This window comes from Manihot esculenta, chromosome 14, assembly GCF_001659605.2.
Source record: "Manihot esculenta cultivar AM560-2 chromosome 14, M.esculenta_v8, whole genome shotgun sequence".
Classification (NCBI taxonomy): Eukaryota; Viridiplantae; Streptophyta; class Magnoliopsida; order Malpighiales; family Euphorbiaceae; genus Manihot; species Manihot esculenta.
The window spans coordinates 18,037,597-18,055,524 of NC_035174.2; the positions used below are offsets into that span (position 1 = coordinate 18,037,597).

Below are 17,928 nucleotides of genomic sequence, written 5' to 3' on the forward strand. Positions count from 1 at the left end.
TTAATTTACAATCCTCCATATTATAATTTTATGATCAATACTTTAATTTTATTTAATTAATTCAAGGTTCATGATCAATAAATTATCATACAATAATTATGTCTAAGAAAATTAACCTATTAGCCAATATGAAAAAAAATTAGAGATTAATTATTCGAAAAAAAAATTTAGGATCCTATTTCTTGTAGCGTAGATATAATTTTCGCTTGATAGAATTTAGGTCTGCAATTATATTCATCTTGGCACTATCCACCACTTACGATCAAAATCCTTTATCTCTTGATGAACTTAATTTTATCTCCATTAGTTTAATTTTAACTCATCACGGTTGAATTTAGTTCAAGTCATATTAGGTAATTGCAACTTATTTTACTAACTAAATTCATTAATAAATTTAATTACTTAAGCATATTTAATTAATTAATTTTGTCAAGATTGTTCGTAGTTAATTAGTAACGGAAATGAAAACGACCTTTTTATATATTTTGAATGACATCCCATGCATTCTCGGTTTCTATAAATTATGGTTAGTGTCTACATGTTATGACTATTTAATTAACAATAATTATATTATTTCATCCGATTTAAAATATGATCATAAATTATCATGTACTAAAATCCTTTCGTTATAGAATTCTGATCAAGATCACAGTAAATGTTAAACTCCAATACTATGGATCATATAACTATTACTTAATTCCAATTCTTGATTATCAAAATTTACATTAAAAACTCTTTTTAAGTAAGTCACACCGACTTGAGCCAATGATACGATTTTGTCTGCTTATTCAAGGTAATAAATCCGTCTTGACTAACCCTTAACTCCATGTACAACTAACTTAAGTCAAAACTTATTGTATACTCATACATTATACAAGTACATAAGCGGTATCAAACTCAAATTACTACTCAAAAGATAAATACAGTCTCAAGGACTATATATACGACATGTTGAAATGAAAATTAACTTGCCAATTATTAGCTATAGTTTGAAATGAAAATCAAATAATGCAAAAGTTCTGCTTAAATCCCCTTCCTATAGCTATGACAACACTTCGAGCTTAGTTGAAGTTTCTTTAATTTTTTCAACTCAAGTTTGGATACGTTAATGATTTTTTCAAATTATGTGTTGGTTTGTGATAAGACGATAATTTTTTGATGATTTTCTTTTTTTCCTTCTAGGTTTGTTCTACTGAAATGCAATGATTTTTTTGTTGGCTAGTGGAGACTCCAAGGATGGAGAGTTTCTTTTGTTGTTTGGTGCTAGAGTTTCTCAATTAGTATGAGTCTAGAACTAATTAATTTTTTGGCCCCTAACAGCCTAATCAAGCCTACTATTAAACTCTTTAATTGGTCTTGAGTAAATTAATGAAATATCAATTAATGCAATATGAACTAAGTAGCATTCGCTTCAAATTGTAATACTCGATTGAACTGAATTAATTTAAAATTTTAATTTAATTTTATATTTTTTTAATATATTTTGATTTTAACTTTTAAAAAATTTGATAATTTCAATTTAATTTTAATTAAAAAAAATTTAACATAATAGAATTGAATTGATTAATTAATAATATTATATTATTTTAATAAGATAGAAAAATTAAATTTTAATTAAAATTAAAATATTTTAATTACGTACTCATTCAATTTAAATCAATTTATTCTCAAATTCCGTTTGTTGTTTTACAAATACTTAGAATTCTAGTTTGAATCCAACTTACCAATTCTCGGTCCTAATGCATTATCACCCATTTTCTTCTTAAAAAAAATACCAAAAGATGTTTTTGTAATTAAAAAAAAAAATCTATGCTTCGATGTTAAATATTGCATACTGTTCACTGCCACAGACAACCCGAACCCTGCATTAATTTCACGATCTGTGCCTGCAAGCTGCAATTTTGCCCTTTTTTTAAGGGTGCTCTCCTTCATTGTAGATCAGCGCTGGCAGCTTTGTTTCTTCGCCAGGGTAGCTGAAGCCATTTGAAGCCGACGTTCACCATCCAATTGCGGCCGTTCACCCATTGCTTCTCAATTACGATTTTTGAAATGGCCAATTCCTCCGTTACCCTTTCAGTAAAAGAACCCATCACTCACGTAATCTTCGACATGGATGGTCTCTTACTCGGTAATTTCATCGAACACTTCCTCTTCGTTCATTGGACTGCCTCTATGCGAATTTCATCACTTATGTATCTTCGATTGGCATTGCTCTGTTTATGCATTGTGTCATATTGGAACGATTGTTTTACCATTCAGAGCCAAAAATGAACTTATTTCTCTTTGGACTTTGATCCGTATGTCTGTTTGATTTTGGGTGACTTAATACATTTCTAATGCTGTTAAAACATTGAGAACTGATTTATATGGGGATTAAGATGGAATATGATGCTGCAGTAGAATGCTCTAGTTTCTTAGTTGATATTTGCTGAATTTTTTTTTTTTTTCAATTTGGGAGACTAATCCCTCAACACCCTTGGCTTATTCGGAGGAGAATAATTCTAATAATATAATATCTTCTAGCTACAGTAAGAACGATTTATAATAGTGTTACAGACTTTCCTATTTTTGGAGGGGAAGGGGTTACAAAGGAAGAGGTAGGGAGTAGAGGGAATCACGTGAAAGGACATAGAGCACATGAAGGAGGAGAAGAGCGTGGATTTTTGAGGATAGTCATTGAGCTACTAGGCGCTATGCTATTGCTTTCCTTGGCTGGTGGAGTTGAAGTAAATTGATAGGTGGAAGGAACCTCAGTCATGTTGCATTAAGCTCATAACTTGTATCAACTCTGCTAATGTTAGTAAAAGTTTTACTGTCTGTGGTATTTTTTATTTATTCATTTTTTTGTACGTGTTGAAAAGCGGCTGCTTCTACTGTACCATGGGTGTTCTTTTTTCAGCTTATTTTCAGTTCATAATCAGCATTTATGACACTTATTCAGGTGAAATGCTGTGGGTTTTTTTTTTGTTTATTTTTGTGCCTGTGTTTGTGCCAAAATTAGTTTACAAGTCCTTTTGGAGAAATTAGTTACAAGCTCATTTATTGATGTTTTTGAGCACTTGATAGTGTTATGCCAAATCTTGTAAGTCCTAAGGTTTCACTAATATCCTATATTGTTTCTTCCTATTTTAGATAGTTGTAGTGAGCCCTTAGCCAGTACAACACTGCTTGTTTTGGTAAGAGCTGAACTTTATGGTGAATTGGACAAGGGCCTTAATTTATAGGTTCTTGAAAAAGGGAGGACAGTCCTTTTAATTACACCCAGCAAATAATAGATTGGGAGGTTGGTGATGTACACCTAACTAGGGATCCTCTATTTGCCAAATTCTAATATTGTGGACGTAATATATATATCAATCATCTAAGACTTTTTCCCTTGCTTTTCTGCATTTTTTGTTAGGAAATGATTAAATGAACTATGCATGTGATGAGCTTTCTACTGCTCCTTGTATCAGACACAGAGAAATTCTATACTGAAGTCCAGGAAAAAATACTTGCTAGATATAATAAAACCTTTGATTGGTCTCTCAAGGCAAAAATGATGGGGAAGAAAGCAATAGAAGCAGCTCAGGTTTTTGTTCACGAGACAGGGATTAGTGATTCCCTTTCAGCTGAGGACTTTCTTGTAGAAAGAGAAGACATGCTGCGACACATGTTTCCAACAAGTGAGCTGATGCCAGGTATCATTTACTGCAGCATTTCTATATTCATTTTACTTTCTTGATTTTTTTGCTATGGGTTTGATAAAGTGATTTTATTTTTTGTTGGGGGGAGGGTAAGATTAATAATTAATCCAAATGCTTTGAACAATGCTCTTTCATGATGCTTATGCATGGAAGATTTGAAAATTTTTTGCCTTCATGATTATAAAGGAAAACAAATAAAAGACAATGTCAGTAAATGTTTATTACTCATCAAATATAAGCCAATAATGGCTTTAATAATTAATGAAAACCTTGTTATCAATTATTTGTTAATTGTAATCACGAATATAATAGAACTAGTTTTAATTGGCTAAAAAATTATCGTAAATTTTAATGTTATAAGTTATAACATAAGATCTAAACTGTTATAGGTCTAACAATTAAATTACAGTTGGTATAAAACTTTTCATCCTTAAATTTACTTTTTGAAAAATATTTGTACCTCTTTAATAGTTATAGATCATAGTCATGTTATAATTTTGTGCTAATAGTAAACTATTAACTAATGCTAATACTAATAGTAGATGTACTGATATTTTTTTTACTCAATTTGTAAATTTGTCAACATTCTCTTACATTGTTTTGTTGTGGTCTAAACAAGCTTGAACCCCCCCCCCCCCAAAGCCTTTTCCTTAAAAACTAAGTTGTTCTTGTGATTGATTCGGTTTTGAAATATGTTTTTATTAGCAAAACAAATATTAGGTTCAAACTCAATTTTATTTTATTTTTATTTATTTTTAATTCAAGCCAATAGGTGACCTTATACTCCATCAACTAAAAACATATAAAATTAAAGGCACTTAAATGAGTTGAAGTAATTGTCTCCTTCTCAAATACTTGTACACACTAAACAGTCATCTTCTGTTGGTTTCAAATTGTGCAAAAGCTTTTACATTATCTCTTCTAGGTGACTTTAAAAGTTTTATTAAATAATCTTTTACTCTTATGTAAGTCCAAATGTAGTCACATATTTGATTCTTATTGTAGGAGCTAGCCGTTTGATCGGGCATCTCCATGCAAAAGGAATTCCAATTTGTGTAGCGACTGGGTGTGTTCCATTCCTTGTAGCTTTTTGTTTGTGAATGGTATAGTTCATCTCAGTTTGTTATTTTCCTTCCAAGTTTATGAAATCTACTAAATAGGATATATTTTTCAGATCTCACAAGCGGCATTTTCAATTGAAAACACAAAGACATGGTGAACTTTTCTCCTTGATGCATCATATTGTTCTTGGAGATGATCCAGAAGTTAAAAAAGGAAAGCCATCACCAGATATATTCCTTGCTGCAGCCAGGAGATTTGAGGTAAATATCCTAGAGGTTTTTCTGTTATTGTGACTGATAGCTGTAAATTCAGTTGGGATATAGTGTTTACTTGATTCAGTTGATTGCTTTTCTACCTAATTTACAGTTTATGAATTTCTGTGACTATAGGGCGAGCCAGTAGATCCAAAGAAGATTCTTGTTTTTGAAGATGCACCCTCGGGTGTTCTTGCAGCTAAGAATGCTGGAATGTGAGTGCATTGTCTGGATTCCTTTCTTCAACATATATTAGGCATTGATTATGATTTCCTTTTATCATAATCAATATTTTACTTTGTATCCTACATATGCAATAGTTTCTTTATTGAGGTTTTTGGTCTACTTAATGAGTAAATTTTGATATGAGTAGACTCTCTCTGGTGGGTTTTTTGTTTTGAAACGTAATTTTTTTTTATATCACATGTAATTAAAGAATGTGACATGGTTAAATTTATCCAAATCTTTAGCTAATATTAAAAAGTGAGAAAGGGCTAGTTAGGTGCCACATATCAGAGGAGAAAGTGGCATAAGAAGTAGAGTCCAGAAGTTACTGCCACAGTTAATAGTAAATAAGTAGAATATGGGAAAGGCTGGGTCAGAATGTATGGGAGAGGGGTATGAGCTAGATTAGTTATACAGCTGTAATAGTTGTTAGTTATAACAACCATAACTATAAAATATAAACAGAGAGAGACACACTGTAAACGCATGCTCAATTTGAGTAAACGAAATATAATCTCTCTTCTCTCTCAAATTCTCTTCCTCCCTCTCTCTCTTCTCCAAATCTCTTCTCCCTCATCCAATTTCTTGTTAAGGTCCTCTACCTTAACAATTGGTATCAGAGCCTACTGGATTGCTGGCTGAGACTCGACAGAGTGTTTTCAGCTGTGGAATATGACTAGGTCATTAGTGGTGGTTAGTTCCAATGTTGCGAGGACCACGGAATTGGTGCAGCAGCTCAGAATTCTTCGAGAGAATTCTAAGAAAACTGCCGAGAAGTTCAGTGGTGAATTGCAGGAGCTGCGAAATGAATTCAAACAATTTGCAAAAGAAAATAAGGATGCCATCTTGGGTGAATTGCAATCCTTATTGGTGCATCTGCTAAGAGATAACGGGAAAGGAATCGGACGGAAGGGGAGACATCGGCCGAAAGTGGTAAAAATGGGGAGAGCCAAGGTATTCTACCCACCCCAGATAAGGAGAGCCTTGGATCTACTATAGATTCTGAAGGTATGTCCAAATTACTGCCTAAAATTGAATTAATTGCATTTGAAGGTGTAGATTCAAGGTCCTGGATTAGAAAATGTGAGAAGTAGTTTGAGGTGTATAGTGTTTCGAGAGAACAGAGGGTGAATATTGCTAGGTTTTGAAAGTGCTGATGCATGGTTTCAGAATTGGGTTGAGAATGGATCCAATTATTGGGAAGAATTTCGTGAAGGGTATTTGCAACAGATATGGGGAGCTGGAGTCGAGGATGTTGTAGAGGAATTTATGAGACTTAGACAAGAGAATTCTGTGGTAGAGTACTAAGATGTGTTTGAAGGGTTGAGAGTGAGGATGGAAAGAGTTATGCCTGAGTTAACTGGCATATTTCGTGTCAGCATTCATAAATGGGTTGAGAGATGATATAAGATCCATGGTAAGAATGATGAAATCTGCAAATTTATATCAATCATTTGAGGTAGTTAGATTGCTGGAGCAATTGTTTGAGAATAGTAAGAAGCCTAGACCCCTTACAAGCCTTATTCCTATCCAAATTCTCCCAGAAATACTTACCAAACACATAGCTCTTTTGCCAATTCTTATCCAAATACCCACAAAACCACTCAATTCAATTCAGCCAAACACATCCATACCCATCTAAACCGCCTCTCACATACACTTCATCCATGCATAAACCTTCCAGTTCCAACATTAAATCACAAAGTCACCGGCACACCTGTGACTGCCCAACACTAGCCACCTCCAGCACCACCTTACCAACTAATACCAGTAACAGAAACACTTCCATACCTTGCTATAAATGTGGGGAAAGGTATTTTCCATGGCACCAATGTAAATTTAAAACTGTGATGGCAGTACATGGGGGAGGGCTGGATGATAATGGAGAAGTTTGGCATGAGGCTCCAAAAGTAATGGAGCAATGGGAACAACTTAAAAAAGCCGCATTGTCTATTCATGCTGTGGAAGGAATTCATGAAATGGAAACAATTAAGATGTTAGGGGTTTATAAGAATGGACAATTAGTTATTTTGGTGGATAGTGGAAGTACAAATAGTTTATAGATAAGAAGGTGGTGGAGGACTTGGGGCTGCCTCTCATTCAGATTTCTTGTGCTGCCTCTCATTCGGATTTCATGTTCTGCTATAGTGCAGATGAAAGGAAAATAACTTGCAAGCATCTGTGTCAGTCTTTTTGTTGAAAGATTCAAAGCCAGCAGTTCTACTTTGACTTAAGGGTGCTGGACATAGGAGGATTTATGTAACTTTGGGAGTGGTCTGGATGAGGAGTTTTTATTGTGGCGGATTGCCAAACAGTACAGAGAAAGAATCTATAGGGAGAAAGTAGAAGAATTAGAGAGAAAGAGGAGAAGGAGACAAAATTGAGAGGGAATAGAGACTAAGATTTCATTAACTCATTTAGAATGCCCCTATACAATTGAGATTCTCCCATATATGCTGTTTCAAAATACAATACAGCTGGATAACAAACTAACCAGCTATATAACTACTTTATGAAAATATACCTTGAATACCCTCTCCTAGTTTCCACCAATTCTAATTACATTTACCTCTCTTCTTCTTCTTCCTATAATACGTACCGATACCCTCCCCAGGAACTTCTTGTCCCCAAGAAGGTTAGAAATTTGGAAACTGGGCAGTGAGGAAGGTCTAGTCTTCCCAAGTAGCATCTTCACTAGGGAGATTGAACCATTTGACCAGGCCTTGGAGCACTTTTCTTCCTTGCCTCAAAATGGTCCTTTGCTACATGAGTTTATTTGAAACCACAAAAAAATAATTATTGGACATGACTTGAAAATCTTGCAAAGGAATAGTATCATTCCCAATTTTCTTTTTAAGCAAGTACATATGGAAGACAGGACCAATAATTCATTTTCATAGACTGACAATCCTTGACTTCTAGGATCAAATGCCTTGGATACATAAGCAACTAGATGGCCATTTTGCTACAAAACGGCTCCCAGACCCATATTACTGGCATCTCTCTCCACTATAAAGGGCTAGCTGAAATCTGGTAAGGGTAGCACTGAAGTTTTGGTCATAGCTTCCCTCAAAGTTTCAAAGACTGTTTGGGCTTCCTCACGCCATTGAAAAGCTTCCTTCTTTAGCAGATTGGTTAAAGGTTTGCTAATAAGTCCATAATGATACATAAATTTTCTATAATATGCAGTCAAACCCAAAAAGCTTTTAAGTTCTTTGGTAGATTTAGGCAGAGGCTAGCTGCACATTGCTCTTATCTTAGCAGAATCAGTAGCTACTCCCTCAGCAGAAATGACATGTCCCAAGGAATCAATTTGCCTCTTCCAAAACAAACACTTCTTGTTTGCAAGCAATTGTTGCTGTTGTAGAACTTCAAAGGCAACAGCCAAATGTTGCAAATGTTGTCCCATCATGAGCTACATACTAGTATATCATAAAAAAAGTACTAGTACAAATTTTCTAAAATGGGGTTGAAAAATATGGTTCATGAGAGCTTCGAAGGTAGCTGGGGCATTAGTGAGTCTAAATGGTATCACCTTAAACTCAAAATGGCCACGATAAGTTTTGAAGGCAGTTTTAGAGATGTCTGGTGGGTCCATTTTTATCTGGTAATAACTAGCCAAGTCAATTTTAAAGAAAATCTTAGTCCCATGTAACTCATCTAATAAACCATCTATGATGGGGTGGGAAATTAATCTTAAATTGTGAGACTATTCAGCTTTTTATAGTCTACACAAACCTCCATGAGCCATCATTCTTTACTAGTAAAACAGGTGAGGAGAAAGGGATGGAAATAGGCTGAATGAGTGAATTTTTCAGCATTTCAGTAACCAATTTTTCAATTTCGTTTTTCTGAAAATGTGGGTATCTATAAGGTCTTATGCTGAAAGGCTGAGTATTGGGTAGCAATGAGCCATCCTTCTTTACTAGTAAAATAGGTGAGGAGAAAGGCTGGAAATAGGCTGAATGAGTGAATTTTTCAGCATTTCAGTAACCAATTTTTCAATCTCGTTTTTTCTGAAAATGTGGTTATCTATAAGGTCTTATGTTGAAAGGCTGAGTATTGGGTAGCAATGGAATATAATGATTATAATGTTTGAAAGGTGGTAGGGCTGAAGGTGTTTAGAATATAGCTTGGTACTTGTTTAGGAGTAACTGTAATTCATAATTGGGTATATCATCTTCAGGAGCTGACTTGTTCTCCTCACTTGATGGGACAACAATGTAAACAAGAAGAAACTGAAAATTTGCCCCACTTCAATTTAGTAATAGCTCATAATTGTTACTAGCAACAGCTTGGTTGTAGAAGACAAATCTCTTATGGCCTGCAAAGTAATCAGCCTTCCTTCCTCCTAAAGGTCACAGTGGAGTAGTGAAAATCAAATAGGAAGGATCAAATAGCTTCATCCAATTTACTCCCAATATGATATCAAAATTACCTATATCTAGCACCCTCAAATAAAATGTAAACTTGAAATATTGAACCCACTAAGTAAATCTAAGACACATATGAGTGCTGGTCATCCTTCTACCATCAGCCACTGTTGTTGCCATCTCAGGAACCTCTATCAAGGGTAGTTTTAACTCAGCAGCCATTCTAGCATCCATGAAACTGTGGATACTCCCACTATCCATCAATATTATGAACTACCTATTCTTATATTGTCCCAAAACCCTCATAATTGCTTCTCCTTCACTACCCTCTATAGCATTTAAGGACAAAGTCATCTCTTCCTTTTTCAGTTCCTTCCTCTCCCTTTAGCATCTCATGCCATTCCTTATCCACCTCCAACTCAAGTTCCTCTCTTTGCATGGCCATTATAGGTTTTTGTTTGCATTGGTGACCTAGAAAATACTTCTCTCTACATCTATAATAGGGTTTGGGTTGCCTGAATTATTACTTCTGGGAATAAATTATTATTGGTTTTGGTAAGTGTTTGGTTGACTGCGGCTTGATTGCTCATGGGTGTTTGGCTTTGGTTGTTGTTTGATTGGTTTCTGGGAGTTATAGTAAGTGTTTTTGGGTTGTTACCAATGTCTTGATTGAGTGGTTTTGGTGGATGGGGATAATTTGAAGGTGTTTGGTTGGTTTTATGGGAAGAAAAGTTTTGGTTATAAGTGTTTGGTTGAGAATAGGACTGTATAGATTTATGAAAATAAGGAGTTTTCTTTGCATAACCTAAGAGTTGCTCTTAAAATCTAGCAATCTCAAAGGCATGAGAGGGATATATGTGTTTTAACATTCTTACCATTGGTCTAATTTCATCCCTTAAGCCCCTAATAAACTCACAAAGAAAATAATCCTCTCCTAAATAAGGCATTACTCTCTTTATTCTAATTCTGAGATCCTCAAATTTATCTTAATATTCATCTACACTCCCTTCTTGCCTCATCTTCATGAATTCTTCCACAATGTCTTCCAACCCTTATGAATTCTTCCACAATGTCTTCCAACCCTTGCTCTCCAAATCTCATACACAATTCTCACTCAAAATCTTCCTAAGCATGAGGTCCTCTACCCTTCTTATTGTGTATGTTGATGATATAGTCCTGACAGTTGATGATATAGTCCTGACAGTTGATGATATAGTCCTGACAGGTGATGACGAAGAGGAAATGAATCAACTAAAAAGATTGTTGGTTCAAGATTTTGAAATAAAAGATTTAGAAAAACTGCGATATTTTCTAGGTATTGAGGTGGCTAGATTAGAAAAAAGAATTTTCATCTCCCAAAGAAAGTACATTCTGAATCTTTTGCAAGAATCTGGTATGTTGGGGTGTAAACCAGTAGAATTTTCCATTGAAAGTAACCACAAGATGCAAGTAGGAACTGGCGAGTCTGTGGATATTGGAAGATACCAGAGATTGGTAGGGAGGTTGTTTTATCTCTCACACACTCGACCGTATATAGCCTATGCTATTAGCTTAGTCAGGCAATTCATGCATGACCCTCGCGAGACTCATATGCAGACTGTACTTTGCATCTTGAGATAACTAAAGTCTGCTCCAGGAAAATGGCTTTTTTACTCAAAACATGGTCACCTCCGAGTTGAAACTTTTACAGATGCAGATTGGATAGGATCTCTCGATGACAGGAGATCCATCTCTGGCTACTGCACAGTTGTGGGAGGGAACCTTGTCACCTGGAGGAGCAAAAAACAAAGTGTTGTTACTCGGTCAAGTGCTGAAGTAGAATACAGAGCAATGGCCCAAGGTGTGTGTGAACTCTTGTGGTTGCAGAAGTTATTGGAAGAGCTAAGGTTGCCCGAGAGAGACAAGATAATTTTGTATTGTGACAATAAAGCTGCCATCAATATAGCACAAAATCTAGTCTAACATGACCGAATGAAGCACATTGAGATTAATCGGCACTTCATTAAAGAAAAATTAACAGACGGTGTCTTGAGTTTAGTTTATATGACTTCTACTGGGCAACTTGCAGATATGTTTACTAAAAGGCTCAACAATAAGATCTCTGATTTGCAAGTTGGGCATGTGTGACATCTATGCACCAATTTGAGAGGAGTGTTGATTTATATGCTGATTTTAGGATTATGATTTGATTTGATTAGGATCCTTAATTATCTCTATAGTTATTATTTGATTATTTGCTTCCTGTGTAGTTATAATTCTTTGTGTATAAATAGTCGTGTAAACCAATTATAAAGATTAAGAGTGAAACACAAGAATACTCCAAAATTTCCCAAAATTCTTCATATGGGTATAAACCACCCCCTCTGGCCTTAATTGCAGTTGAGGATTATACAGTGGGAACAGTGGCAGATTTTCTTCAGACCTGACCACGTCCCATGTCATTAGAGAAAATTTGTTGAAAGTGTAGAACAGAATGAAACAATATGCAGATAGGAGATCTGAAAGAGAATTTACAGTAGGGGATATGGTCTACTTAAAATTACAGCCATGCAGACAAGCTTCTTGGGCTCTCAGAAAGAATTTTAAGCTCACTGCAAGGTTCTATGGCACTTATCAGGTGATAGCTAAGGTTGGTCCTGTGGCTTGTAAACTGCAGCTGACCTCAGATTTGATTGTCCACCCTGTGTTCCATGTTTCCTTGTTGAAGATGAAGGTGGGGGACCAGACTATTATCATTCAAGATCTCCCTTCCTTTAGTGAAGATTATGTGACTATTATGCCTGAAGCAGTTTTAAAGACTCGCAGCATTTTAAGGAATGGAAAAAGATTTCAACAGGGCCTGATTAAGTGGTGCAATCTGCCACTAGAGGAAGCTACCTGGGAAGATCAACACTTCATTTTTAAGCAGTTTCCTGAATTTAGATCTTCTTGGGGACAAGAAGAATCTTCTGGGGAGGGTATTGTTACATCTTCTTAAAGAAATAAGAAATAATTGGTGGAAGGAGTTTGTTAGAACCTGCTGGGAGGATAGTATAGGGATTCTAGACACATTCTGTTAAATGACAGCCTGAGGTATTCGGGTATATAGGATTGAGTTGTAAAGCTGTTTGGTATGGAATTACTAAATAACAACTTTCCTTCTCAATTCTCTCTCTCTCAATTTTGATATGATCTCTCATCCCCATTCACTCTCTTCTTCTTCTCCTCTCATTCTATTCTATCATTCTAATATAGTTTACCAGACTTCTTAACTCATAGCTTGGGTTAAGCAGCATAACTGTAATCCAGAGAACATGAGAGATTCTGATAATTATATGTATTTGCTGTGTTTGTGCTTGGGCCTTTTTTCAATTAACGAATACAATTAAGTTTTTATTTTTTTAAAAGCACACTGGCACTGTTGTGTTTGAGTTGACCTAAACATTGTAGTACCCTTCCTAGTTCCAACACAACTGTGATACTTTACTGCCAATCTTAGTTGTGGAGTGAGCCTTGCAACAAAATATTTTCAAATAATATGAACTTAGCGGAAACAGTGATCTTCCAACAATGAACTTGGAATATTGAATCTGGAAAAAAATATTCTTGAAGACCTTTGTTTATGACCTAGTATTTTTCTCATGTCTTTTTTCTCGTACTGAAGAAACAACACCAGTAGAAAAAGCCCTTTAAACATGATGAGATCACAGGTTTTCATTATATTTCTTCACTCTTACAATTTGACTGCTTGTTTCTGGAAATTTTAAAATTTGATTGCTCCTTATTCCTTGCAATGAACTAATTCTAGACTCTAAAAAATTCTCAAGTTTTGGATCAATTGTACTACATGGATTCATGTTTTGAAACAACTGGAGCTCAAGTGTTATTATGCTAAATCTTAGGGTGTTTGGTAATTTGGAGGCAATAGAAGGCTGCGACTCTTTGTTGCGATCTTTTCCTTCCAATGTCTCATCTCCTTGTTCATCATCTTTTTTTTCCTTCCTCTCATGGAGATGTTCTACTTTCTTATTACTTGCATTGTCAATTTGGTAGGGTTTGTGATGATATTATAGTCAATCTGTTATTAACTGAAAATTGAGGAACTGTTAATATTATCCCTAGGGGTGAACCGAAAACCGAAATTTTAGTATATGTGAAAACCAAACTGATTTTGAATAGAAACTGAACCGAATCAAACCGATTTGATTCGATTTGATCGGTTGGCCTTTTTAATGAGGTTTTTATTTTTTATACATTATTTTTAGTATTCTAAAATTTAATTGAAATATTTCAATTTTGTTTATAGCCTAATCTCTCTATATTATCAAAATTAATATACTATTATCACTAATCGGTTCGATTAAGTTTAATTCGATTCGATCGATTTTTTCGGTTTGACCCGAATACTGTGCACCCCCTAATTATCCCTTATAAATTATGGGTAGAAAAGATTGAGTCATAATGGCTGTTAACTGTCAAGTGATTAAAGCATGTGTCCTTTCTAATTTTAGCTGTAAGTGCAGATCTCATTACTTACTGCTGTAAACTCTCGTGTGAGTGCGTGTGTACACTATTCACTTTGAAATAAGTTAAGAAATCACCTAAGGAGAGTATTTAGGATTTTAAACTGTTCCTTGAAAAAAGGCAATAACTACTTTAAACTCCTAAATTTTGAATTTTGTTTTGGCAAATTTGTTACAGGTCTACTGATATCTTACATTAGTTTATTAGAATATAAATCTTGAATTCATTGTCTTTATTTGATGTGTTTGTTTGCATTATATACTTGTTTAATTTGAGACAACTTGTTGAATATGCAAGTATTTTTTTTATTTTTTTTATTTTTAAAAAAGGCGAGTAGGATGAGGCTTGATGGTTGTCCGGTTTTTGTCAAAGGAAATATGTTTTTTTGTTGGTTTTGTGTTGATGCTGGAAAACATAGTTATATGAACGTTGATGTCTGAGCATTTACATTTTTAAAATAGTTTGGAGTGGCTACGTTCTCTAATTGGAAGTTTTTAAATATTGGAATCAATGGCTTGGCTACTAATTTCATTTTTATTTTCTTGTTGCATACATGGTGTAGGAATGTTGTAATGGTTCCAGATCCAAGGCTAGACAGATCTCATCATGAAACTGCAGATCAAGTTTTGAGCTCATTGTTGGAATTTGATCCAGGTTACTGGGGCTTGCCTTCTTTCGAAAAAGGGGAAAACTAAATTTGCAAGATTTTTAAACGAATCACTTTAGATTCTCGTCTATTCGTCTCATTTTAGGCATCTGCCCTTTCTGGTTGCGTTTTTTGCATTTTCTCATTGTTGGTTTGCAATATTACATTTCTAGGTGGTATTCCTCAACTTTGGTCAGATTTCCTATTCTTGCAAAGGGCAGAAGCCTACATGTTAGGAAACCTATACCTATCACCTTTTTATCAAAATATTACATTTACTTCTATTTTGTTGAAAAGAAAAAAAAATAATGGTAAAAAAATCTTATGCAATTACATTATATTTTTTTTCCATTAAAATTTAATTTTTTAAAATTGTTTCAAATATATTTTATCGTTATTTGTGCCTTTAAAAATTAACGGAATGGTTATATCACCACCACGCAATTTCATGTTAGTGGTAAATTTCAAGTTAAAATTAATAATAATTTTAAATTTTAAATTAGAATTACAATAAAATTAAAAATATAGAAATTTTTAGTAATTATTTATTTTATTAATTATTTTTTTAGGAGATGAAAGAATTAAAATTCAGATGAAATACATATTCTTTTAGCTATTTAACTAAGTCGGGATAATTAAATATTTAATTTATATATTATTAATTTTTTTAAATTTACTCTAAATATAATTTAAAAAAATATAATGGATTAGTATTATATTTAAGAATTAAAAGAATAATTAAAAAAATATTTTAAAAAAATATTTTATTATTTTTAATATTTTTATATTGAATCATATTAAATAATATTTCATGATTAATATATTTAATAATATTATTTTTGTAACTATAGTTTTAAAAGTGATATTAAATAATAAGTATATTATATGAATTCAAGAAAAATTGGTCGATAATAATTTTAATAAAAATAAAATTAAAATAAATTATTATTATAAAATTATTGATAAAAATTAAAAATAAAATTAAATAATAATATAAATAGTAATTTTTAAATAAATTTAATAGTGAAAAAGAATAATTTGAAAATTTTGTAAATTTCTAACTATATAAATAATAGTAGAATATATTTGATGGAATATTAAAATACAGAGTTTAATGGGTAAGAAATAAAAGGATAAGGTAAAATTATAAATAAAATATAAAATCTTTTTGAGTAATTAATTTTAAATTTTAGTAATATGGCACAGTAATATTACATTGACGTGGTGAGTATGGTGATGATTTTGTTAGTTTTTTAACGATACAAATAATAACAAGGTATTGCCGTTATATCATGTGTATAAATTTATTTGAATTTTTTTATAAATATTTTTTCAAGTATTTGGATTATTTAATTTTAATAAATTATATTTTTCAGAGGTGTAAACCTGTAACTTAATTATCCAAGTAGACAGTTCTTGAATTTCAATTTAAGTTTTCCATCTATTCAAATCAGGTAACCAGTTGATTCGTTGAAAACTCAGTCCCTTGTTATGACTATGCCTCCTCTACTTGCAAACTACTCTTTTTCAATGAATTATCAAAATAAAGAATTTGATCAGACCTTCCATAGAAAAGGGTAAAGTAATTTTAAAATAAAATTTCTCCAAGTGAAGCAGAAAGCTAATTATAGAAAAGAAAAAATTGAACAAAGGAGGAGGAAAAGAGGAGTAAAGGTTTCAAATTATGGCTCCGATGATCCATTATGTTAAAATTTTTAAAATATTTTATTGTTTGGTTATTGGGAAAACGTAACGCAAATATAACATAATGTGAAAAACAAAAAACATTTTAAATATAAGTTTATTTAAATTTTTTTAATTTGTATTTAATTACTCAATAAATTTAATTTAAAATTTTAGATTAATTCAATTTTTATATTTTTATTATGGATAAATAAATTTTAATATAATATAATGTTATTTTTAATAATATAATATTATTTAGTTTTTTTTTTTAACAAAACAAACCATTTTATGAATTATATTGAATTCGTTTCACAGAATTTATTTTATAAAAAAAATTTTAAATAAATTATTACAAAATTATATAAAAATTTATTTTTTTTAAAATAAAAATATTTTAAGTTAAAAAAAATTGAATTTTTTCCTTTAAAATAAGAAAATTATTAAAAAAAATTAATTGAATTGAATTTCTATAAAATTATTTATTTCAAACGAATGATATATAAATTTGAAATAAAATGAATTCATTTAATTGGTGAATTATTAATAAAAATAATATTATTTAAATAAAATAAAAATATATATAAGTGCTCGTTTAATGTAATTAATCTAAATATAACTTATAGTTCAATTTCAATTTTTAAATTTTTTATGACATTAAATTGCATTTTATATTTGATTAAAAAAAATTAGAATTCAATTTTAAAAACTTAATTTCATGAAATTAGTTATAACTAAAATTAATTCCTATTAAATTTGATGGAATTAATTATAACTAACATCTTTTGACTAAAATATTTTTTTAAAATAATTTTTTCTCAATAATTTATCTTATAAATTTTATTAGTTATAAAATATAAAACTATAAAACTAATTATTTATTTATTTATTATTGTATATAAACAATTATCTAATATATTTTTTTAAAATTTTATAATATTTAAGTTTATTTTCTTTTTACGTAAATCTTTAAATCATGAAAAATTATTTTATATTTTTAATGAATTTATATTTTTGTTAATTATTATAAATTTATTACATCTAAAATTTTCTTGATAAAGTAATTTTTTTTAAAATTTTATTCTTAAAGGTATTTTAAAAAATCAAAAAATGAATTAGAATTGAATTCTGCATTTTAAAATTTTTAATTTGTGTCATATCAAATAATGGAAATCATTTTAAATAAATTTTATTTAAAATTGAATTGAATTCCATATAGTCTTGTAAGATAGAATTAAACCAAATATATTAAAAAAATAAATTATTTTTTAAAAATAAAATCAACATAAAATACAAAAATAAAGACCCATAACTAGGAGTGAGTATTCGGTCGGTTCGGTTCAAAACCGAACCGAATCGAATAAACCAAAAACCGAAATTTTAGTGTTTATGAAAACCAAACCGAACTGATTTTGGTCAGAGAATCGAATCGAACCGAACCGGTCTGATTCAGTTCGATTCGGTTCGGTTTGATCGGTTTCGATTTTTACTAATTT

At 31.9% G+C, this 17,928-nt stretch overlaps 1 protein-coding gene across 2 annotated transcripts; it reads left to right on the plus strand.

Annotated features, from left to right (window-relative positions):
* The first annotated feature begins 1,781 nt into the window (after nucleotides 1–1,781).
* Nucleotides 1,782–15,033, plus strand: LOC110630708 ((DL)-glycerol-3-phosphatase 2). 2 transcript variants are annotated; one of them, XM_021778256.2, is made up of 6 exons: nucleotides 1,782–2,128; nucleotides 3,401–3,680; nucleotides 4,692–4,752; nucleotides 4,861–5,008; nucleotides 5,138–5,217; nucleotides 14,666–15,033. In XM_021778256.2, the coding sequence occupies exons 2-6, from the start codon at nucleotides 3,419–3,421 to the stop codon at nucleotides 14,796–14,798; spliced, it is 684 nt and encodes a 227-aa protein (XP_021633948.1). In that variant the 5' UTR covers nucleotides 1,782–2,128; nucleotides 3,401–3,418; the 3' UTR covers nucleotides 14,799–15,033. The 2 variants fall into 2 exon arrangements, with proteins under 2 accessions (XP_021633948.1, XP_021633947.1); XM_021778255.2 differs by having other exon boundaries at nucleotides 1,791–2,128; nucleotides 3,456–3,680.
* Nucleotides 15,034–17,928: the final 2,895 nt, after the last annotated feature.

What these genes read in the sequence shown, in the direction of transcription:
- LOC110630708 (XM_021778255.2), top strand. Translation starts at nt 2,050, where the DNA reads ATGGCCAATTCCTCCGTTACCCTTTCAGTAAAAGAACCCATCACTCAC. An exon ending in CCAATTTGTGTAGCGACTGG is followed by an intron (nt 4,753 to 4,860) that starts GTGTGTTCCATT and finishes TATATTTTTCAG; the next exon opens with ATCTCACAAGCGGCATTTTC. An exon ending in GCAGCTAAGAATGCTGGAAT is followed by an intron (nt 5,218 to 14,665) that starts GTGAGTGCATTG and finishes TACATGGTGTAG; the next exon opens with GAATGTTGTAATGGTTCCAG.